The sequence below is a fragment of the Toxotes jaculatrix genome, chromosome 11 (genome assembly GCF_017976425.1).
Source record: "Toxotes jaculatrix isolate fToxJac2 chromosome 11, fToxJac2.pri, whole genome shotgun sequence".
Lineage (NCBI taxonomy): Eukaryota > Metazoa > Chordata > Actinopteri > Toxotidae > Toxotes > Toxotes jaculatrix.
Genome location: NC_054404.1, coordinates 11675335 through 11700969, shown reverse-complemented (window position 1 = coordinate 11700969; position 25635 = coordinate 11675335). Strand labels below are relative to the sequence as shown.

At 42.4% G+C, this 25635-nt stretch overlaps 1 protein-coding gene across 2 annotated transcripts; it reads left to right on the top strand.

Moving 5' to 3' along the window:
* LOC121189842 (serine/threonine-protein kinase MARK1-like) lies at positions 1-25578 on the top strand. 2 transcript variants are annotated; one of them, XM_041050310.1, is made up of 18 exons: positions 1-366; positions 3141-3341; positions 7247-7300; positions 15111-15159; positions 15411-15476; positions 15772-15842; positions 17352-17408; positions 17573-17809; positions 18706-18825; positions 19575-19674; positions 19783-19895; positions 19985-20177; positions 20852-21033; positions 21504-21595; positions 21734-21874; positions 22051-22302; positions 23983-24027; positions 24148-25578. In XM_041050310.1, exons 1-18 carry the CDS (start codon positions 316-318, stop codon positions 24491-24493), a joined length of 2370 nt encoding a protein of 789 aa, XP_040906244.1. In that variant the 5' UTR covers positions 1-315; the 3' UTR covers positions 24494-25578. The 2 variants fall into 2 exon arrangements, with proteins under 2 accessions (XP_040906244.1, XP_040906246.1); XM_041050312.1 differs by having other exon boundaries at positions 2-366; positions 19985-20138.
* The last annotated feature ends 57 nt before the right edge of the window (positions 25579-25635 follow it).

Genomic DNA, 25635 nt, shown 5'->3' with positions numbered 1-25635 from the left:
TCCTGGCCAGCCTCCCCCCCTCCCCTCCACTCTCTCTCCCGCTCCCTCTCTCTCAGTCTATCTTTCCTCCTTTTCTGTCTGCCACTAGCCTACCTGAAGGGAAGTGCACAAAGCTAATAAGAAAATCTGGCGTGTCGGCCGGGCCTTGTGAGCGCTATGCAGCGGTAAAAAAAAAAAAAGGGGGGGCCGCCGTTTGCGGTGTTTACAGGGGATGTAGAGAGGGACAGAGGCACCGCTCTCCCCGACGGACCGCGCCGTGTCTGTTCTGCTCTGCCCAGCCCGCTGCATCGCGGAGCGGCCTGCGAAGCACACAAGATGTCGACCAGAACGCCATTGCCTACGGTGAACGAGCGTGACACCGAGAATGTAAGTGCTGCTATCCAGAAACGCCGGTGTGATACCGGACGTGGGAGCGGAATAATAATGACCGGGGAACTGGCTATTTTGCGCACTGGTCGGTGCAGGTTTATGACAGCGCTTTTTTTTTTTTTTGAGGGGGGCTACAGTGTTGCAGAGAGACTCGACCAAAGAGCACTGTGGGATTTTTTTTGTCTTCTTTTGGAATAAAAGCATGGAGCCTAGAATAACCTAGAATTAAGGTGCAGTCTGGTTGTGTCTGTCCCAGTTTCTGTACACAATAAGGCTAGCCACAACAACGCACTGCGTCAGTATGCTGGCTTTAACGGCAACACGCGAGGCTTGAATCTTAACGCCGAGAATTAAAACGTTGTCTCTGTGGCCTGAGAGAAAATGGTGATGCTCCTCTCGTACAACTGAGGGTATTTTCTAGTCCACAACGTCAATAATTAGGGAGGGTGGGGGAGGATGTTGCCCTACTTTTCAATGGCAATAGCATCGCAATGTGACATCCATCACCTATTGGGCCCTTTTGTAACTGCACGCTCACTGCTGAGGAGGAGGAGGAGGAGGAGGAGGGAGCGAGTTATTATTCACCATTCTGCTGCCACGACACTGATGAGCTGAAGCAGTATACAGGCAAAAAGGCAAAGAAATGGCTTAAACCGCGGGAGATTCCTCATCCTCTGTGTGAAGGAATGTTTATGAACGACCACTCATCACCCCGCTGCTCGCGCGCGTACACTCACGCGCGCAGAGCACAGCATAATAATAATAATAATAAATACCTGAGATCAGTCCAAATGAGCACTGCTGTATGTACGCTGACAGACTCTGGCATATCTGGGTTCATCTGATTTTTCTTGGAAACAAGACGAGGCACAGACAGGAGCCTCCTTGTATTTTATTGTGTTACAAGTTCAAGCAATGAAAAAATTGCCGGAAGCAGTATTTTAAAGGTTGTTCCCAGATTTAAGAACAGTACTTTTATTTTTGCTCTGCATTTCAGAGTACATGTGTCTGGATTGTTCACATTCAGGTGATAAGATTAAAATCAGAAAAGGGATTTCTGTTCCAGCAAAGTTATATAACTTAACAAACCCTTAAGGTGATGTTTACACGATGGTATCAGCTCTCTCTGATCAATCTCTGTGTTTAGCAGTGCATCAGCTTAGGGGCCTGCTAATGTAACTGTCCAACAGTCTAATGCTACTTTAGGTCTCACAGACATAGACATAGACTGTTAGGCGGCTATTAAAGCACTGCCTCAGCAGCCCTGGCAGTAGCCAGCCAGCCTAGCCTGCCTCTGTTTGACTCGAGCATGCAGCCCCAGGGCCCACTAGCAGCTGAACTGCATTGCATAACAGCTTATTACTCAGAGGGACGAGTGGCTTTTAGTGCAGCAAAATAGAAGAAGCTCTCTCCCAGCTTTCTTATTTTTATGTGTGTGTCTGCACAGGTGTGTGTTATTTATTTATTTATTTGTTTTTTAAATGTCTGGCGTCCCTGAAGACTCAGCGTCAGTGGTTAGAAGCTAATGGATGGGCGAGTGAAACAAACTTTGTGTATTAATCAAGCACTAGTGCTGCAAATCACCTGCTTGTCCAGATGCTCCTCAGTTAATTTGGGGAATTTTGTGCCGGGCCATGTGTGTGTTTGTGTGTACACGCATGAGTGGCTGAAGGATGAACTGGCCATATGATAAATATGAAGTATCTAAAGTTGATGGAGAGAATTAGAGCCATTTTAGTGTGTATTTATCAGCTGCAAATATGAGAAAGGCAAGTGCAAGCTGCACAGACTGCTCTGTCATGGAGATCTAAAACAGCGTTTTGGTGCATTAAAAACAAGGATGCTGACTTTGACTGGCACCTGATCAACATTTCTCCTTGCCCCCCCCCCCCCCCCCTCACACACACACACAGTGTGACACTGGGGAGCGTTTGAATCCTGCAGCGTAGCTCTCCCTCTGTCAGAATGTGGGCTAGCTGAGGTGATGTGCACCCTGCAGGGTGTTGCGTTTCCCCGGTGAAATGGGAGCAGGGGAGCCTGGGTAACTAGACCGAGGCTTTATTCTCTGGCTGGGTGTGGTGCTCAGGAGCAGAGGATCATGGGATCTCTGACCTGGACTGACATCAGCAGCTGTTGTAGAGGAGAGGAAACAGGCAGCAGAGACTATGCATAGCCTGTGCCAGCATTGTACTTATAGCAAGCTGTTCTTAATTCACCTTCACATGGCTGTTATACCATGCTGTTATCTGTGGAGCCGGTAACATTGTTATAAGTCTTGACCCTGTAGGTTTTCTCAAAGGCACAAAGTCAAAGGAGTTCACTTTCTTTTGTTATCAAATCTTGTCTTGTGACTGATAAGCTCTTTAGGTTAGGAGGGTAAGGTGTCACAAAGGGAGAGGAGGGAACCTGATTCTCTTGCACACAGTTCCTCACTAGGCATACTTGCAAGGTACTTCTGTGAGTATCTGTATGTAATTGTAGATATATATTCTCTGACACACATACACATGCACATATAGAACTCCTCCTCTTGGATTTTAGACTGAGTTAATGGGTTCATCTGTGTTTGCACAGCAAACATCCCAGCTTTGGCACAGCCAAACCTCCACTGCAGCACTCTGCTGCATTTTCTGTATGTGTGCATCCAATGTAACGAGAGGAAGGGTACTTGTGGAGGTTCAGGGACTCGTTATTTTTGTCAGTATATAAATCAAAGTTCCGGTCAGGAAATGAGGATATTTCTGATGTCCACTCATTTGGCTTTTCTGCAGCACTCATCGGTGGACGGTTTTGTTGAACCCCCAGTCCCCCCGACAAAGTCTGCGAGTCGCCACAGCCTTCCGCGATGTCGCAACTCTTTCACCTCCACAGAGGAGCATCCCCATATTGGCAATTACCGCCTCCTCAAGACCATTGGGAAGGGGAATTTCGCCAAGGTGAAGCTGGCACGACATGTCCTGACTGGACGAGAGGTGAGACAAGTATTTATTTACATTTTTAAAATCATGTAGGCATTTCTGTTTTGTCCTTATTTAATACTTTATCCTAAAATCTTTGCCAGCCTCACTCTTTCATTGCTACATGCTAACAGTTTGGGCAGCATTTTATTGTTTCATTATGAGTTAATATGCACTTTATTTTCTTGATTAATTGATAGATTGTTTGGGCTATTAAGTCTGAAAATAGGGAAAAATATGTAGATCCCAGAGCCCAAGCTGAAAATTGCTTGTTTTAGCCTAAAGCTACCCAAAGATATTGAACTTGCCATCGAAGAAGATTCAGAAACCAGGCAATTCTCAGCATTTTGGCTTAAAATAACTTTGATTTAGTTAACTGAAAAGTAGTTCAGATTGTGTACGTAAGGTCACAGTTCTCATTCAAATTCCAATTTTATGCATCCACCAGAGAAAGGAGAGTGTAACAGAAGGATGGTACCATTCAGTATTTATTTTCTTTAATCCTTTCACAGAAATATTTTGCTTGAACAGCTTTTTGTATATGAGACACTGATTTGCTCCAAGTGAAACCTGTCAGGAGAATGAATGATCTCCTGTCGTGACAACATTGTACTTGACCATGTTAGTTCTCCCATTCAGGCCAGGTCAGGTTCTCTGCTTCTGTCTCTGTCACACGCTTACACACACACACACAGACAGTCATACACTGCTGACCTGTCAGAGTGATAGACATCCTGCTTTGGTGTGTCTGTAATTAAAGCTCCTGCTTCCCTAAGGAGAAAACAATGTCCTGCGATCTGTTCACTGTCTTTCACTCAGCAGGACCCACAGCACTCACTGACAGCCCTGATCCACCTCAGATGTCCTCTTATGTCTTTGTCTTAGCCGCTTGCATCCTTTAATCATCAGAGTTTCATTAACTACCTCTTCATATTAGAGTATTTGGAGTATAAATATTCTACAAAGTGAAACCGGTCACAGTTTGATCCGTTCTGCGTCCTTTAATGCTAAGGTTAAACAGCCATACTGGGTATCCTACCCACTGTTTGCTGAGAAGGTCAGGCACTGCTTTGTGTGCCTCAGTGCCTCTGCTGGCTCATCAGAATGCAAAGACATGGATCAGAGTGAGACTCAGAACAGGTGGAAAGAACATAACCCACTAAAACTGATGCTATCTTAGCTTGAACATAGCCGGTCTCACACTTAAAACAAATTACAGTTTTGCTTTATTGCAAATTGCTAAACATCAAAAGGAGCTCTGTGGAGCCAAAAGGAGGTGAGTCAGAGCAGCAGCCACTTCTAGGTGACAGTGTCCTTTACCTGCTGAACAGGGTGACTACGGCATGAGGACACACACACACACACACACATTCAGCTGCACAGATGGAAACATTTGCCTCTACCATATGCCCTCGTCTCCTAGGGAGGGGCCAGGATATAATATTATTGTTTATCAGTTTAATATATCAATTTTCAGGAAATTCAAATGTCACACATTAATTGACTAATCATTTCAGCTCTAATGTTGATACAGAAAAAGATTTTGACTCAGTTTTCAGAAGCTCCCAGCGTACCCACACACATTATGTATAACTAATGTACTAAAAAACCAAATAGAGACATAAAGACAACAAATCTAAAAAACGGCTAAGCAAACATGAACATACAGCTGTTATGTGGCAAGTTGGTATGTTGTATATAGTTTGCTTTGACATACATGGATCAATAAAAGGATATTATGTACATTCATGTATATTTTATATATATATTGTCATTAATATTGTAATATTGATTTCAAACATATCAGCCAGCCCTGCTACCTGCCTAACAACAGTGATACCGTTACTAAAACAGGCATCATGACCCTGTGGTTGTGAAAAAAAACTGTTGAGAGGGAAATAAAAGTGCAGAGGAACATGTAAAGCACTTCAGCACACAATTGATGCTATGACTAAGTTTCACCTTGATGTCCTCTGTCTGCACATTCACGTGTACGTGTTTTATATGCACGCATGATCAAAAGACCTGCATACAGTGAAGAGCATATGGCCCGTGTGTTACGAATGCGCTGAATAATTAACAGTGATGCACGTTGCCCTTCTGTCTCTGTGGGACTGAATTATTCACCCTCAAATCCATTAGAGAGAGAAACACACACACACACACACACACGCACATAAACTCTCACATATGATGTGATGCCATCCGCGCATTCATCAAATCTTTCAATCTGATAACAAAAAGGGAAATATTGGTACAGTGTACTGTGGAGGAAATATAATGAATATCTCTGACTCATGCAAAGGGAATAGTGGAAGTTGGAACAAAAGAGTGACACATGAGGACAGTTCCAGCACCTGTAGGCATACACCACCACAGACACACACACACACACAGACATAGACATATAAGTATCACGCCTGTACATGCCTCTACCTGAATTTTGTCCATGACAGGAGGAAGCAAAGAGGAGGGGAATGAGGCATGTCTGTGCACCTGCCCACCTAAAACAGGCTGCTAAAAGACACCACCTGCGTACTCCTACAGCGAGCCTCTCTGCAGTCCTTCACTCCGCTCTCTCGTCTCCCTGCTACGCTCTGTTCCTTTCACAGCTGCTACACTGGTGTTATTATGAAGTTTAGTGTTCGGGTTTGGATGATATAAAATGTCCCAGCATCTTGCAGGTCTAAGGGAAACCCTGCCTGGGACGAATAACCTGTATTCTCCCCGTCATGACTCAGCATTTGCCTCCTGGTTTTCCCCTTAACAGGCTGCTTGGGATTACAGCCAGCGTCTGCATCCACTGAAGCATGTTTTTTTTTATGCTCTCAAAAGCCCAGAGTCACAGTAATTCTGTTATAATAAATTGTAATACATGCTCTTGTGTCATCTCCAAAGGCAGTTTCGCCTCTTTCTCCTTTCTTCAGAGAGGTCGGAGGTCAATGGAACATAAAAGATGACAAAAGTCCTCTTGAGGCCTATAGAGGCCATGCAGCTCTGAAATGGTGTGGACCGACCAGGAACTTGCTACTGCTGCCATCCTCAGAGCTCTGCACTTTCCTTAGTGTAGCTTAAAAAGGTTCTGTCTTTGGTCAGAGCATAAACTCAGCCAGTCAGTACTAATGACGTTCATATTTATTAAGCCATTCTCAAGTCTGTGCAACTAAACTGTATAATTATTGTTGCATAATTTTGTTCAATGATGAAAGTCCACATGTATTATTTCACTGTAATTACATTACTTTGTAAAAGTGCTTGTCAGTCACTCATCAGCATAACGTATGGGGCTTACTGGTGAGTCTGCAGTATGGCTCAGCTGGTGGCTTTGTGAAAGCTGCTGAGCTCTCAGAAAGTGAGGGGAGCAGGTCTGTTTCAGTGTGCACTTTGGGGCTATTATTGAGATGGATGGATCAGACTGCAGCCCAGCGATATCTGCCGAGCCAACATCGAGCTACATCGACCTGCAGAGTCATATGTACTAAAGCAAAGTGTCCTACACGGAGACAGTTTGCTTTAGCCACTCTCTGTCTTAGGATTGTCTGTGGATGAATTTGCTTAGACTTCTTATATATTCATCATCATGAACAAATATCTGTTTTTTTCTGTATCTGTTTTTTATGTCTGTTGTTCAAAGCTTGGTCCCTTCAGAAAATGCTGAATAGAGGAGCTTTAAGGTGTGTTCAGACTGAACACACCGATTCAGCTGTGACATGTTTTGACAAAGCCGCTTCACAGCTGAAAGTGAAATAATGAGGGTAGTTCATTTCAACACAGGCTTTTGCTGTTCAACCAAAACACAAATACACAACTAGAATTAGTTTTGACATCTCGGTTGTCTTTTATCTCCTTCTTCCCCCACCCCACCTCTCCCGAATCCCTTTCTTCCTCTGTCTTTGTCATCCTGTCTTTCCTCTCTCTAGGTGGCGGTGAAGATTATAGACAAAACCCAGCTGAATCCCACCAGTCTACAGAAGGTGAGTCTGTGTTTTATGGCCACATGGTAACATTAACGTCTTGGTTATAGTGCTCATGGCTTTTCCATTAGTCATTCCAGAGTTCTTGCCACTCTTTTTCTTTGCTCTTTGAACTCAGGATGTGTTGTTTTACATAATGTAATCAGTTGTAGTCAGGAGAGACCACAAGGCATGTTTAATCTCCACTTCCACCAACACCACTCCCCCCCTCCCCACTCCTGACTCTCTGTTGGTTCGTGGTTAGGAGCGGCTAAAAATACCCCTGCCTGCATGTTTGTCACTTACCCTTGTCTAGCAGTCATAACCAATTACAGCGAAGGGTTTGGGACCGTTTCCTGATTACTGAGTCCAAATCCAGCTCTTTCTGCTGATTAAACACACACACACACAGACACACACTCACCCATACACATACAATCCTGATGGTAGCTTAGACCATGTGTAAGGAAAGCAGTCAGTTAGCAGCAGGTGTGCAGCTGACTGATAGGAATTCTTTTTATGGTAATGACATTATTGTAGTGTGGCTCACCACTGCTGCTCTTTTAATTTTACTGTTTTACTGTAAATGATGAACAAACTGGTAAGCAGCTGCCATAGTGACAGATTATATTAATGAACCATTACAACTAACCCCACCTACATAAATTCTCCTGGTCTCTATCTCTCCGTAAGCCATTGGGGTGAGAAAATATTGCTCCTGTAAGCATCTTAATGACCAAATAATGACAACAATTAGCTTCCCAAAATGTCTGCCATCCAGCATCGGTCTGAATGGGGATGACGGGAGTGAACTCATCGAGTGTTACTGGAAGAAATTAACTCTGGGCCAATCAAACAAAGTCTAATTATAAAGGCCTAATGTGAGAGTAAATTTAGTTCTCTTAGAAATTGTACTTGTAGATCTGTAGACACGTTTTAGCCTATCAGGGCATTTCTAGCATGATTTTGTTCCTGACATTGTTCTCCATGAGCAAAGCACATCTGTAATTGACTTGGATCATAATGGGATCCGACTGCAGTTCTTCCGCGAAGATGCTGTGAGAATTTCAAGCTCTCAGTTCCATACTCATCTAATCTGACTGAGATAAATTTCATTGTGTAAGCTCTTTTGTTAAACAGCCTATTGTGTGGTTCCTAATCTGCACTCACACAGTGGAGTAATGAACATTTTGAAACATCGTCTGTGTGTGCGTGCGCATGCCATTAAGATTCTTAATATAAACGGACTCCACCTTTATGAGTGGACACATAGCCAATGGGTCGGGTTGTCCGCTGCCTGGTGATGAACGTAGCTGGGCAGACGTATCATGTGAGACTTTAGACCAATCAGGATCTCTGCGATCAATTATTCAGTGGGCCTTTCAGATGTCAGCTGCAGTAGACCTGAGAGGATCAATATGTAGAAGTCTTATAGCTTTTTATGGGGGATGAGCTATTATTGGTGTGATAGCATATATGCACACTGATGTTTGCACTTATAAGTACATTGCTGTGTTAAATCAGGTGTCTTTTTTCATGCACCTCTAAGTGTAGAGAGGCTTGTATCTCAGTATGGACCTTATATGTTGTTATATATTTTAATGTCCTCTGCTCTGTGTTATAGATTGCTGTAATGGTATACAGAAGTGCCATCTGCAATGCAGAAGCTTGTCTTATAATGCAGCAGTTGTCTCCTAGATTGAATCGATTGTCTCATTGACTCAGAGTGTCCTATACGATCCTTGTGAAAGCTCTCCTATGGATGCATTAAAGGCAATGTCTACTTTAATACAGTTTTTGCTTGGTTGCTCTTGTGACCTTGGGCTTGCCAAATAATATCTGAGAAAAATGTCCAAGTAGACTTAGAAGAAAAGGGCAAGAAATGAAAAACATCAACATTGTCAATCACTGCTTCTTATTCCTGGTTTTTGGAGCCGGGGGCAAGAACCCCTCCCAATTTAACAAATAGACTTTGGGGATCACAAGAACACTCCAGATCATTTTACCTTCCAACCATGTTCATTTAGAGTATTTAAAGTCAAATAAAAAAAAAACAACAACCCTTTTTTTGGAAACTGTCCACAACTTAGGTCTTTGGTGATGTCCACATCTCTCTCTGACATCTGTCATTTCAGTATTTTTGCTATAGCCGCTTGTTGGAGGCATTCTTCATATTTAGAAGTCTAGACTGAATTTCACTGAGTTCCCCTAGGGTGTCTGAGTTGGTCTTCTTGTTCTTTTCCCATCATAACCCTTATCCTGAGAAGGCAGCAAGAAAATTTAACAGTGAATGAATGTAAAATATTAGGAAGTCATCCACAAATCCATCCAATATCCACAGAAAAGTGGTCGTTGTAGTTGTGCAACACAGCTTCTTGGTCAATAAATTTATCGCAGCACGGTGTACATTTTCATGTTCATTCTGTATAGTTGAGCGGGCTATTTCTAGAGGCGGATATAAACAACAGACGGGCGTAATTATTGATTCAGTGACTCAGGCTTTTTACATGCATGAAGAGCAGAGGTTCAAGGATTTTCTGGTGCATCTGAAAAGCAGGCCTTGTCTCCTCTGCCTCTGCTTTGGAGTTGATTAAACATTTTGTTCTGAGGATAACCCTGGGGAAGAACTGAACGATGAATATATTTCACTGTGCACTGTTAGTGTAACGTAGTGTAACAAAATTGTTTTTTTCTTTTTTTTTTGGGATCCTGTTTGTTGGTCAGTGTGGGTGAGCGAGGTTTGAGAGGTCTTCTCTGGCCACATCACACATCCACTCACTGTTAACGGCGTCTCTTTCATGTTAGCCCTGTCAAAATGCCACTGATCTCTCTTTTTATGGTCTCAGAGGAGGCAGGCTGTGGGCACACCATCTGGTACTGTAGGCACAGCCAGCGCTCTGGCAGATCCTATACAGCCACACGCACACACACACAGAAACCTGCATAACAAGCATGCATCCTTTGGTTTATGCAGAAGGCTCTAGCTGGCAAAACCTTTTTTTTCAGTTTTTCAGGCATAGTATTGGCAACATTTCATATGCATGCATTAATTTCTGTACCTGTGTGCAACCATTAATTCACTCATATACACAGGAGTTCTCTCACTGATCTCTGAGTAGGATTTAAAGTAGGGTTCACATCGCAGAGATGAAGAAATGAAGTCAGTCTTAAAATCCATGTTTTTATCACTTATTTTCCTTAGCTTATCTTTGTCAGTCTGGTGTTTCCCTCGGATTATTTGGTTTTAAAAAGATGTAAGCAGAGTCCAGAATGAGTCATGGGGTTAGAATGAAGCTCTAGTCTGTTACTTTATGGCCCATTGGCGCTCTCTGCCCTGGTGAGACTTTGTGGTGGTTTCAGTGTAACAGGAAATGAGGTCAGCTGAGCTTCCAAATCACCTCCTTAGATCCGCCACAGGAAATGCATCACAAGTCATCTGTGGTCAGGGATGTTGACTTTGTCATGGTTTTTAGGCATTTTAGCCCTAAAATAGGCCTCTCCGTTAATCCCCTCTTTTCACTGAGCAAACACTGCTCTCATCCCACCAGCCCATCGCTCTCTCTATTTCTAATCTGTAAATAAGAGCTGTTTCTTTTCATTGCTTCCACAAAGACAACACCAAGGAAATATTAAAGGTTATACGATTGACTCTTAGGGCATGCTGCTGTGGATGTGCTGTCTTGGACAAAATCAAAGCTTGTGCTGTTAAAATTGAACACACATTCACATTTGGAAAAGGTGGAGCTGTTTGGTTTGTGACGTAAAACAGGCTGCAGAGAGTGAAGAGAGTAAACGACACGACAGAAACACTGGCAGCTTCTCCCCGAAAACTAACATCTAAAAGCCAAGCCAAACTAAGACCCCAGTGCTAACCTTCAGTCTCACTAGCTTATATCTGAATGCGATTGCATGATGATTTCTGTTTATTAAGGCAGCCAGAAAGCCTTTAGAACAACATGCTCTGACTCTATTTGTGTGTTATCTGCCAGTTGTAAAAAGCCCACCATGGGGTCAAGCTCTCTTGATGGCTGTTGTTTGTGTCTGTCTTGTCCCTGCCACTTTGCATTAGCCAATAAAATGCTGTCAAGCCCATGGGCTAGAGGAGCTTTGGTCTTGTTCAGATATGTGGAACATGATTAGACAGACAGCACTGTTGTCTGAGGTGAATCATAATACACATCAAATGTTGAGGCTGTTAAGATATGCATGGTTTACATGTTCTCAGATGTACGTTTTCAGTCTTTGATGGATTGTTAAAATGGGCTTTTGGGCAAAATTGAAAGCTGCTGAGTCGTCTTTTGGTGTTGTGGATAATGAATAACAAGTGGCACATCTTTGCAGAAGCAGAGAGAGATAGAAACAGGGAGACGTGTCTTTTCTTGTTGGGGTTGTTTTCAGTACCTTGAGGCTCGAGGACAGGACAGGACGGTGCGTCTCCATGTCAGTGACACTTTCGATCCCTCTGCCTGCCCGTTTGCTTGTCTTTCTGTCTCTCTCTCTCCGACAAACCAAGTATTGGTTATTTACTAATATGTGGTTTTGAAAAACTGTTTGTGCACATGGAAACATGCACGCACACACACTCATTAGAGGGATGAAGGCTTCCAGGCTACTCATCCTATCAATAATCTCCATGTTGAATGAGCAGCTGTGCTGCTGTGACTGAAATAGTCCAGCCAGTTCCTGTAAGTGCTCTCAGACTGATATCTGCTGTTCAGCTTCTTCTGCACGGGGACTCTGTTGTAATTAAGGCTAGTTTGGGAGTCTGGGCGCCCCTGGGTGGCTGGAAGTAGGTCACTGGCACAGACTACTGAGACTCATGCACACTGGAAATGGCGTGTTTTCATGTGTGTGATACACATTGTGTTTTTGCAGCTATTCTTGTAATCATTTTCGTCAATCACTGTCTCAGTTCCTCTTTTGAATTGAGTGTTTTGATTCATTTTATTTTGAAAAAAGGTCATTTTGCCTGAAAGGAAGTTTGGCCCAAATATTCACTACTTGCTCACCTTGTCGAGAACTATTTTAAAAGCTGCTTTATGCCATGCTGTGACTCCCCTTTGTGCCTGTAGATATTATTGATATTTATACTAGACTGGATCAAAGACCCCAAACTCATTATCTCTTGTCATCCTCCGTGGTGGCCAAATCCCTATTGAGATTGTATTGACAGGCACTGTGTTTGTTGTTGTCGTTTTCCACTGCCCTTCTCAAATTTGTTCTAATTTTTGTTTCCAAGTGGCTGCATGCGTGCTTCCCATGTGAGGGGCTTTAGGGCAATGACGCAAACAAGGGAGACAGAGAGAGAATGAGAGAGAGAGAGGGAAAGAGACAGAGAGAAGAAAAGATAAGAGATTGAGATAAAACACTGACTCTTCAGTTCATCACTCATTCAGAATAATAAAAGAATTTCTGTCTTGATGGACGCTACACATGTAAAAGTACGTGCGTGGATGGAGGCATATTTGAGGCCTTGACTTATGTGTTTATTCTTGTGTACTGCAGGACATCTTCTGGTTATTGTGTCAGTGTATTTACACTCTAATTGACTTTGTTACCATGGGGGAACCTCTCAGGCCAACATAGCAGCTGATGAATGTGGAGCAGGGTTTTTGCCACACAGGAGAAGCTCGCTGTTCTGAGCCACTCAGGAACTGAAGGTTTTGAAGACAAAAACATGGTCCCCTAACAAATCAGACTATGAAATCTGCATGCACACACATTAACTTTAAAATGTTAGATTTAAAATAGACAAATACATTACTTTAATAGTTCTGCGTAACAAGACAAATCATATATATATAAATCACAGAACATTCAGAGAGGTAGATTGGCAGGTTGGTGTATGGTCAACATATATGCATTGTTTGACAGTGTCTGACTTTTTGTTTTTTACTATGACATTTTTCTCTGTGTGCATAGAATATTTTACCCTTGAATGTGTTTACACATCAGGTTATTTTCATTTACAGTGCACTCATGTAGTATTATTCTGTATTTTTCTTACTGGATTGTCAACAAATCCCATGAAAAGAACAAAATTAACATTGTGTTAGTCAATCTGTCAGTACTGTCTGACTACCTGACCATGTCGGTGGCACTCAAACCCAAGCCTATTGGTTCACAAACATTAAAAAAAGACCTAAAACAGTTGGGTGCTCTGGTGTTTAGCAAGCATTAACAGGAGTAAATCATTCATGTTTTAGGAACTATTTTCTGTTGTGGATTAATACACATTTGATGCCCTAGGGAGTATTTCCACAGCAAGATAGTGCATGTGGGAACTACAGTGCTCATGTTCATCCAAGATGCCACCCAGTGCAGCAGTGTGGCTCATTAATGCATTTTAAATAGTTGGTGGACAATTATGACACAGAGGAATAATCTGTAACAGGCCTTGGCTACACAGGCAATACTTGTTAGCAGGAAAAAAGTCTTTGTTGCTTTTCTTAGTCTTTTTATGGGATTATTTTGACAGTAAGAAAAAAAAGCAGAATCTCTCTGTATGTTCTGTGTGGGTGCAGGGCCAAATGAGACAAGAGATGTCAGAAAGAAAGAAAAAGAGAGGCAGGCGAGCAAGTAGAGGCAGAGAACAGAGGAAAGAATTAGGGTGAGAGAGAGTACCTGCATGTTGTTGAACCAGACTGTAGCTGAGAGGTCCCACAGAGTCGGGCCTGCTCACACTGGTATAATGGCTGTGTTTGATGACCTAGAAACATAGACTATCCCAGCACTTATGTAAGACTTAAAAGGACCATTAGAAAAGTTGCACGCACACACTGGTACACACACCACTACAGTGTCCATTCTCATTTTTTTTAATTTGACATGTCCAATAATGGCATGTGGAGCAATTGTCAATTTTCTCATTTGAAAACAGGCTGAAAGCATCGCTCACAACCCTTTTGCTCTGTCAAAGTGATCTGCAAAAGACAAAATCTGTGTTCTGTCTCCGGTAGCAGTAGATGCTAAATCCCAGTCGAGTGAGTGTTGAAATTTAACACTCAAACACACCCTCAGCACAGCACGACTGGGAATCAGCAGGATGTAAATGTTTCAACAGCACCTCTAAGTGGCTGCAGGAGCTTGTCTGGCATAAACAGTCATGCCAAGACTGAGGACAGACAGTTTTAAATGATTATAACTCTGAATACTCCTCTTTCCGATTCTGCACTCAACTATTATACATAGTGCTTTTTCCTTTTAGGGGTTTTTCCCAACACTGGATAGAAACTTTTCACGTCTGCAGTAGAGGGACTCTTATCAAATTAAACCCTGGAGCTCAAATTCAGCTGGGCTTTGTTTTCTGGAACTGCAGCACCAAGGCCTCAATATGACTTTGCTGCTGTTTTTTGGAAGTCTGTGTTAAGATGATTATATTAGGCCACAGATGCCTTACTGGCAGGATGTAAGCCCGTGTACTGCTACTCTGCAGTAGCTGGCTGTGTGTTATGCTGTTGTTTAGCTATTTAGATGGTGAACCGGCCGGCTGGCTGTACTGCAGCATGTCAGTGGAGTTGTAATTCTGCTCCTTATCTGTGTAGGGCACAGTTTAGTGCGACGTTGTCACTGCCTCAGTCATATTGCTTTACACAGTACAGTAGTCCTATGATCCTCAGGTCCTCTCATGTTCCTGCAGAGTGTAATCCAGTTTCAGATGTATACACAGTTTGCAGTTTATTGTGGCTCAGTTCCCTCCACTTAGCTCCCTAATCAGTGCCTAATAGCATTTTCTAATAGTGCTGTCACAGAGCTGGCACACACCGTCCCTGCTTGTAATGTCATTCAGCCTGTTTTTGGATGCACTAAATGTCCCTCTGTGTCTCAACAGCTCTTCAGGGAAGTCCGAATAATGAAGATACTGAATCATCCAAATATAGGTAAGTTCAAACTGCAACTCTGGCACCAAGCTAAACCAGTTCAACTTCCATCAAAGAAATATCATTCTTTAAAAAAAAATCACACTTATAGGTCAGTTGATTTATTGATTTTTTTTTTTGAGTGGGATCTTCTTGATTTCCTGTTCAAAATAATTTCAGACTCAGATATCAGAACCTCAGTCTATTCCACTGTAAATAGCTCATTTATTTTAATCCTGCTTCTCTTTCCCTTTTCCCAAAATCTCTCGTAGTGAAATTGTTTGAGGTGATCGAGACAGAGAAGACACTTTATTTGGTGATGGAGTACGCCAGCGGTGGTGAGTGAAGCCTTAATGCATGCCCACTAAATGTGAGACATTTGGTTGATCAGTTCTAGAGCAATTTAATAACAGACAAAAACACTGTCGGTACTGTATGCCACAAGGTCATGCAAGTTTAAGCTGCCTCTAATGTAATATTCATCACAGAACATCTTGATCTTTACAAATCTCAAATGCTTCATTGTAAAACCTGCCATTTGGTAGATGGTGAGCATGAATATGTTATTTGGTACGGTGTGATAAAGATTGTATAAACTGATTAATAATTGTATATTTCTTCTGTCTATGCCAGGAGAGGTATTTGACTATCTAGTGGCTCATGGCAGGATGAAGGAGAAGGAGGCCAGGGCCAAGTTCAGACAGGTGAGTCACCAGTATCGCAGCGCTCGCACGTCTGTCATCATTCCGATACTGTTTTCAGAGGGAAGACTGCATGCACCAAGATCAAGCTTCGTCACCAACTGCAGAGGAAAGATGGAGCACAGATAGCTTGTTCTGAGGGAACGTGGGTTGAGAACCACTTCCTTAGAGATGCTGCTCTGACACCTAGTGGTGCTGTAAGAGCAGTAAGGCATCTACAGCAGTTTGTGAATGTAATAGCCTCTTTCATGCTCACGTATGCCCTGAAATGTAAAGAATTAGAACATTTTTCTCTTTTTATTCAATGAAGCACAAACAAGATTTTGATAGACAAGTTCTGAACATGGCTGTTCATATTAAAAATCCCTCATTGATGGTTTTAGATGACTCAGAGGAACTGTGTGTCACACAGTGTGGGCAGTTTGTGTGTCTGTGTGTGAGTGTGTTGCAGTACAGATAGCTGAGCATTCAGAAAGGTAAAAGTGTTCATGTGTATGCCTGAGTGCAGGCAGGTAGGTGGCATCTGTCAAAGAACAGCAGGTTTTCTTTTTGATTGACACTGTAGCTATTCTGACATATGTTAGTGAAATTTCCTTGTCAGCTGCCATAGCAACTGTTGAGTGTTGACTTGCATGAGAAATGTAGTTCATAAACCTCAGGTAGAGTTTACAATAACCCAGTGATGCTCAGACATACCTCTCTTTCAGAAGCAAAAAAAAAATATATATATCATGCCCCCGGCCCTAAAACCAAGTTTTATCAACCCTTAACAATACTGAGGACGTTAGCAAAAATTAGATTAATTGAATGGTATTTCCATTAGCATGATGGAAACTGTAGGCAAATTGGAGTGTTTGGACATAGAGGACATACTTCAAATGTCTAAATCTGAGTAATTAATTGATTTCTGGTTTGACTGAAGTTTTTGCTCAATAAGGATTTCCTATTTTGCCGGTCATATCTGTAAAAAAAATGTCGATAATTTACATCTAACGTGAAGTCTTGCTAGCATGAAAGAGTTCCTGTTTGTTTATTGCCTTGCAGTTTGAGATAAACTGTGGTACGGTTTTCACCTCACACAACAATGACTACCATTTTCAATATTTTGTTCTTTGTGCTGTAGAGCTGCAACAATTACTCAATTAGTCATTAATTGCCAATTATTTTGAGTCAGTCAGTCAGTTAGTCCTTTCAGTTAGTATTCAAGCAAAAAGGCCAAATATTCTCTGGTTTCAGCTTCTCAAATGAGAGATTTTGCTGCCTTTCTTTGACAGTATATTGAATATGTTTTGGGCTTAGGCAAAACAAGTAAATTGAGGACATCAGAATGAACTTGAACATTTTTTCACTGTTTTTAACATTTTATAGATGTATATATGATATATGTTTGTCTCTTATATTTTCCATCTTTGTGAAAAGAACTGCCTAACTACTGTTTTGAAAAGTGCTATATAAATAGTTTTCTTTCTTGATATCTGATAGTGTCTTGTGATGTGTGTGTTTGTATTTTAGATTGTGTCTGCAGTGCAGTATTGTCACCAGAGGAGGATAGTACACAGGGATCTAAAGGTAAGGATCTAAACTCTTACCGTCTCTCTGAGACTCTGATATCTGATTTCTTGTGACTTTTATCCATATCTAGGTGGTTTATCTTGAGAAAAACCCTCCATAAATGAATGTTTTGTCAACGCTGATAACCCGACAATCCTCATCCTCGTCTCTCCCCACCTCAGGCAGAGAACCTGTTGTTAGACGCAGACATGAACATCAAGATAGCTGACTTTGGCTTTAGCAACGAGTTCACTGTGGGCAGTAAGCTGGACACTTTCTGTGGCTCCCCGCCGTACGCTGCTCCAGAACTCTTCCAGGGAAAGAAGTACGATGGACCAGAGGTGGACGTCTGGAGCCTCGGGGTCATCCTCTACACACTGGTCAGCGGATCACTGCCCTTCGACGGACAGAACCTAAAGGTGTGGACTCCAAGAACACGTTGTTAACCCTAGTTAATTTGAAAGACACTGAGACTTTTAGTCTGTCTTTCAAAACAAAGTATGAAACAACATAGTTTCAACAACAACAACAACAAGAACAATACAAGCATGCATCAAAATACATAAATGAGTCTGTTTGAGTCTGAATTTGTATACATGATAAAAAGCCAAATTAAAGGGGAAGAGCTAAATTAAAGTGCTAAAGTGCCTGGCATCTTAACCAATTTCCTTATAAGTGACATGAACTCAAGCTATTCTAACCAAGTTAGGATGTTTACATGCATCAACCCAAAACTGGGTTACTTGAATAACCAAATTAAGGGTGGAATTTCCTGTGTCTGTCGATTTGAATGAGACGTTGCAGAGATTAATTCACCCTGTTTTAATAATGCAGCAGTTTTGGAAAAAGTCGCAAAGCTGCAGTGAATGCAGCAGATCAAGAAAAATGGAAATATTCTACATATGGTAATTTGATATGCATCTTTATAGCTGCGCTAAGTGATTTGTAGTCTTTTTTTAAAGCTGCACAGATAATCAGTATTTTTATATTAACAATTAATCATATGAATGTATGTAATGTGAAAGGGGTTGCTCATGTTGGTGAACTGAACTGAGAATTTTATAGCAAAAAGGCTTAAACCCAATGTATGCTGCAAGCATTGCTAGTGAATATAATGAGGCAATAATGCCCATGTTGCTCTGTATCTGCTGGATGAGTGAATAGGCAACTGTTTGCTGACATGTTCGCCGTAACAGCTTTATACAGTGATAATGTTGTGTTTACAGCTTGGTCCACTGCCTCCAAATGGCCAAAAAAAAAACCCCCAAAAAACTGATTTTGTTTCATCTCTGTCTGTTTGTTGCTTGGTGTGTAGGAGCTGAGGGAGAGGGTCTTGCGGGGGAAGTACCGCATTCCTTTCTACATGTCCACAGACTGTGAAAACCTGCTGAAGAAACTACTCGTTCTCAACCCTGTCAAACGAGGAAGTTTGGAGGTATTACCAGCGTTTGCACTGTGGCAGTTCTTTGCTCTCCGTTCACAAATGTTTTGCACAGCAGCAGGCCTGCAGTCGAACAGATAGCCCTAATGGTTTGGAGCAAGTTTGTTGTGCGTCATCTGAAACCACATAATTGTTGCTGTTGTTAATTATGAACCGGCGGAGCACTTCAATTTACAGCCTGTCAGATGGAGATTTGGAAACATTATTCATCTGAGATCAAAGACTGGTCTTACATAATTCTTTAATGAAAGCATTCAGAAATAATAAAACTAAACAGAATTTGTTGCATTATAGCATTAAAGCATTATAAGAAATAAACTAAATATTAAAAACAACAAAAATCCTTATTCACTGTGATTTCACTGCATCTGTGTTATTTGGGATGGCTGGGGCTTGTTTCTGCTTTGCAAACAATATATTGGTGTCAGTTCAATTCATACTCAGTCTGTTCAGAGTCGATACCACCCCTGCACTCAGAACCAGGCTGAAGTTCAATAGTAAAGATTTCTCCCCCAATAATAACAATTGATTGCACTGTTGTTGAGCCACAGCTGAACTGGCGATCAAAAAGATTTCATAAAGACATCATCCAGTTCTCACTCGTCTGTTGTGTCATTTGCCCTGCACTTAACTGCCGTGTTCTTTAATTAATTATCTGCCATTAAAAGATTAATAGTTGAAATTGCAGTTGAGCTAATTGTACTGGACACACATGAGCCCTTACTGTTCTGTTTCTTTGTTAGCAAATCATGAAAGACCATTGGATGAATGTGGGTCATGAGGAGGAGGAGCTAAAACCTTACATCGAGCCTGAGGCGGACTTCAGTGATTCATCCAGAATAGGTGTGTCAGACTGTGTGTGTGTGTGTCTGTCTGTCTGTGTCTGTAGATGTCACTCTCTATCATGTCCATGACTAACTGTGATTTATGTTGACTTCTTTCCGCCATCAGAGCTCATGGTGACGATGGGTTTCCCTAAAGATGAGATCACAGAGTCTCTACATAGCCAGAAGTACGATGATGTCATGGCCACCTACCTGCTGTTGGGCAGAAAAGCTCCGGAGGTCAGTATGTTTGACCTACATCGTCTCGACATCATCACCAATAGTCAATGCATTAATCACATGCCTCATCTTGTGTCTTTGTAATTCAGTTCGAGGGGAGCGAGCCTCTGACTAACAGCATCCTGGGTCAGCGACAGCGGCCGACCAGTGACATCAACAACAGCTCCAGCATTTCTCCCGCCCATCCCAAGGTCACACGCAGCATCTCGGCCAATCAGAAGCAGCGCCGCTACAGTGATCATGGTGGGGATGATGATGGTGGTGGTGTCGTAGAGAAGCCAAGTAAAGTAACCTCGTCCTTCCCAGCTCTGAGAGTGCTGCTGGCTGCGTGTTGTGTAGGGGGAAGTTGCTTTAAGTCACTGAGGTCATTTTATATCAAGCTTATAAAGCTTTACAAAATATTTTCCTATAAAGTACATTTTATTCCTTGTCTTTGTAGGTTTATTTTTAGCTTCGACTGTCATGGAGTAAAAAGGCATATATCAAATCTAACAAACTAGTTTGTTTGCTTACTGTGGTTTAATTTTCATAAACAGTATATTTAAATGTACAAATCAGTGACTCAACCTTAACACTGCACTGGTTGTGTAGCAGCTTCCCTCTATGTCATGTGGGGCCATTGTGTCTGCCGCCATCTGCTGGCTGGCTGCTTTCCTGCAGCTCCCTCAGGAACAGCACCTCAAAGCATGAGGAGGGAACAGCTTTGTCTTGTACCTGCTCACCTTGGCTTCTATAGCTGTACCACTTATGAAACAAATGTTTGTGGCAGAGTATAGTATCTGACTGACTGGATGATGTGTAAATCTTGGCTTTGAGTGGCTTTTTTGTTTTTGGCGCTATTGTAACAAGGACATTATCCTTATTTGTTCTTTTTTTGTGGTCTAAAAATCCTTGAAAAAGTAAGGGTGTACTAGGTGGAACGTATGTAAATTTGTTCCCACATGTGTCTCTCCTAGTGGGTCCATCTGTGCCCCCGGCAGTATCATATACAAAGCGCGGCCAGGCGCTGAGCGTGGAAAGCGACCACAGGGAGGAGTGGGATGGAGCACGCCGGCTGGAGCTCAGCACCTCGAAAGGAGACGTTCCGGCTTCACCACTGGGGGTTCAGGAGAGGAAGAAAAGTACAAGTGCTGTGGGGGTGAGAACACAGAGGACTCGCACAGATACATGTCCACATACACTTGAACAAATAGGTCCAAAAGTAGAGCTTACATCTTCAGCTTACATGTGAGAAGCCAAGTAAAGTAACCTCGTCCTTCCCAGCTCTGAGAGTGCTGCTGGCTGCGTGTTGTGTAGGGGGAAGTTGCTTTAAGTCACTGAGGTCATTTTATATCAAGCTTATAAAGCTTTACAAAATATTTTCCTATAAAGTACATTTTATTCCTTGTCTTTGTAGGTTTATTTTTAGCTTCGACTGTCATGGAGTAAAAAGGCATATATCAAATCTAACAAACTAGTTTGTTTGCTTACTGTGGTTTAATTTTCATAAACAGTGAAAATTAAACCACATCTTTTTTTCTTAACCGAATTTCTCAATGACCTAAGTGACCATCTGTCACTAACAGATAAAATTGAAAATATTTTTTTGTTATCTCTCTTCACAAATAGACCAATGGATCAATGACTCGTAGGAACACATATGTGTGTGAACGATCCTCCACTGACCGCTATTCAGCTATTCCCAATGGCAAAGACAGCAGGTAAATACCAACACGTTCACACTAAACTACAGTGTCAAATGTCATAGTGCATAATACAAACCCGGTTGTACAAATGAGCATGTTTCAGTGAAATGTTTTTATCCTCACTTGCGAACACTCTCTGCTCTTGGTCCCCAGTTTAACTGAGGTGTCAGGTAGCACCCCATCGACTGCCATGAGCTCTACGCGACCTCGTCACACGAAGTCCATGTCATCGTCAGGGCATCCTTCAAAGAGCACACTGCCCCCCATCGACGACAACACAGAGCTTAAAGCCAGGTGAGCACCCTCATCCTGTCATCTGTAATAACAGAGGCTAATGCACTATCACATGTAAAAATTTGTGTTGAAGATGGTGATGCTGACAGTATGTTTTACTTCTAAATTATACTTAGCAAACATGCTGATATGTACCATCTCTCTCCTCTCTCCTGTAATTTTTGTGTATTTTGCAGCTCCTCTCCCCGGGGTCCTTCCACCTCTCCATCTGCACACAGTATTAGCACCCCAGAGAAGAACCGTTTCCCTCGTGGTACCACCAGTCGCAGCACCTTCCATGGAGCTCAGCTCAGAGACCGGCGCAGTGCCACCTACAATGGCCCCCCGGCCTCGCCCACACTGTCCCATGACACGGGGGCTCTCGCCCAGCAACGCAGGGGCACCTCCACTGGGATCATCAGCAAGATCACGTCCAAGTTTGTCCGCAGGTCAGTGAAGATGAACAAATAGTACACTAGGTTGTAGTTAACACTTCTGGCACCTACAGCTTCAGGTATTCATGTTCCCTTTGGCATACTGAAGTTGCAAACATTTGGAGTGTGAAGTCTTCTCTCAAAATCTATAGGAATAAAAAGTGTGCTACTTAATCCTCCCTGAATGACTAAAGAATTGATCTTAATGAAATCATTCGGTTTTGAAGGAATTGTTCTTTTCCTTCTTAGACAAACTCATGGATGCTGTTTTATGTCTCAAATTATGAATTATGTCTAAAGTTGTGTTAGATGGTGATATCAGTAACTGATCCTTAACTCTGATCACACTGAATGTCAGGGGCTAAAATTAAAACCAGGAAAAGGGCTGTTTAGGCTTCTTCAACCATGAATGACTGGGATAACTAAACTAGATGTTTTAATTAACTTTTTGGTATAAATGCATTGCATACTAAACTTTCTTTCAAGTTTCTGTTTTCATGCACCCATAATAGTTCTCTTAGTATGTTTAAAATGTTATTCTCAATTAATATTTATTGTGGATGTCAACTAGTACATTCTTTATAGGCTCTAATAGCTGTCTATCCAGTAATTGAACTAATCTACATTGAATTATTCTATTTGCCTTCAAAGTGCATGATGAGACATAAAATATCGTCCATGGATTTGTCTGGCTTGAACTTAAAAAATACTAGAATCCCTCAAAACCAGCTCTAAAGAGATTTAAGGAGTACCTGGCACAAAATGTTGAGATTACTTCAACTTTTTCAGCAGTGAAACCAAAGAAAGCATCACATTCTCCCCCAGCCTCTTGAAAACAGATATGCTCTTATCTATTCCCAATCCTTAGAGCTTATTACACGCACACTGTTACCCTTTCCTGTTGATATGACAAGCAAAGGATAGAACCTTCTCACCCGTTCACTATTTAGCTCCTGCTGTCACCTTCATAAAGGCCCATCCGGTAGAGGCTCACAGCTTTCTCTCCTCTTCTCTCCGCATAGAGCTCTGTCTTTCAGGTCAACCCGGAGGTAGGAGAACACAACGCTTGCTGCACCCCCTGTCCTGCCCCCCTGTCCAAAAAATAAAAGAAAATAAAACTCTCTGTGCCCACTATGACCTTGGCCCCTGTCTCCTTAACCCCTTACGTTCTTGCCCACCACTCCACATCCTTGCATACTGACACCCTTGTTATGCCGTGTTTTTCCTTCCCTTGTTTCCACTGCCTCGAGAACAAACCTTTACAGCTCACCAGCTTCTCCTGTACTAAGCCACAATATCTGCTTCTCAAGTCGCTGGCTTTCCTCTCCTTACTCTCCCCCGTCTTCATGCTGCGCTTAAGAGAAAAGCAAATTACACAGGCTGGATCAAAAATTTAGAACCACTTTAACACTCCTTACATATCAGTGGGGATTAAGGAAAGGTGGCGTACAGAAGACGGTAGGATGCATTCGGTTATTGCGAGGGAGCCGCGACCATATGTGCCTCAAAAAGTCACAGTCGCCTCATTGTGTGCTGAACCCTGACACCCAGGAGTGTGGATTCTTTCCTGGCATGATGCCTGACACCCCTCTCTGTGTCCAGTGATGATGACGGTGGTACTGGTGGTGGGTGGAGTGAGAACACATGTTGACATCAGCTCTTGGGAGTTAACAGTGTATTCCTGGTTTATTTCAGGGTGCCTAGTGAGGGAGAGGCCAGTGCCAGGACAGAAACACCAAGGTGAGAATTTCATAGAGAAGTAGATTTCACAGAGAACCCGTAACCAATCTCTGCCTCCTTCAGCGCCTCTGTCTTTCCCTCCCTCTACTCTTTCTCTGTATTCTTCTTATATTGCTGTAGGAGTGCGTCCGGTGATGCTAAAGAGGACGGCGGCCGGGACTCCAAGCCTCGCTCGCTGCGTTTCACCTGGAGCATGAAGACCACCTCCTCCATGGAGCCTGCTGAGATGATGAGGGAGATTCGAAAGGTTCTGGACGCCAACAGCTGCGATTACGAGCAGCGTGAACGCTTCCTGCTCTTCTGCGTCCACGGCGACGCTCGCCAGGACAACCTGGTCCAATGGGAGATGGAGGTGTGCAAGCTGCCCCGCCTTTCACTCAACGGCGTGCGCTTCAAGAGGATATCGGGCACGTCCATCGCCTTTAAGAATATCGCCTGCAAAATTGCCAATGAGCTCAAACTGTGACAGCAGATGGAGTCCCAGTCAGTCTTTGGTGAGCTCTGGTTACGGTCTCATCTCATCACTGGATTAGTGTTGATTTACAGGACAAAATTCAGCACTTGAAGGTCCTCACCACGCAGAATCAGGGTGGACTCGGCTGGTAACGTGCAATACTGGCCACGAATGTACTGTACAGGGTAGTGGATCAGAGAGATCTCACAAGGTTTAACCTCTGTGACGGAGAGATAGCAAAAACAGCTAAACCCCCCTCCCACTTCTCTCTCTCTTTTTTTTCTTCCGTCCAGCTCTCTGTCTGTCTCATCAGCCCGCTGCTCCTTGTCATAGGACACATTCATGTAACACATGCAGTATGCAACTGAAGATGACCATCCTGCAATAATGTTTTCAATCTCTTTTTCTAAATGCCTACTGCAAGATCTACTCTCCTTGCTGAATAACCATTAAAATTACTGAAAGCTAAGATAGCCGCTTTTCCACCTGTGTTAAGTCAGTATATAGATCAGGCTGGAGCCCATACTAAAACTATGTAAAAAGAGAATTGTACTGTATGCATAACATCTGCAGGTACTGTATTGTATATTGATTTTGCGTTCTGTACAGAATTTTATTGTCAATACTGTCTTTTTTCATGGAATTTGAGTTCTTTCCTAATATTATTGATGTCTCTTAGAACATTATCCTTTCGGTCTGTGAGTTTTTTTTAATTTTTTCTTTTCTTTTTTTTTTTTTAAGAGCCACCATATGAAAATAGTGTTTTTAATTTTATTTAAAGAGCACTAAATTATTTTGTGGAATATTAAGGGATGTTTTCCCTTGCCTTTTATGTTATGTTTTATTTGCCTACAAAAAAAAAACACTAAGTTGCACCACATAGACTTGAGTAGTAACTTCAGTTAAAACTGAAAATGTGTTCACTTTATTTTCTCTCAGCAGTAGGTTGGTGATTCGGAGGTCCGGCTGCTATTGCACAAGTTTTCCAGGGTGATGTGTATGAACATGAGAGTATGCACCTGTATTTCTTTCATGTTAGTTTGGTAGTCCTCAATTACAAAAAAAAAAAAAGGCAGGTTTTAAATTGGTTTACTTTAGAAAGCAGAGGACAGGACGTCATCCAAAGGACTGAAGATGCATGAAAAGTCAAACAA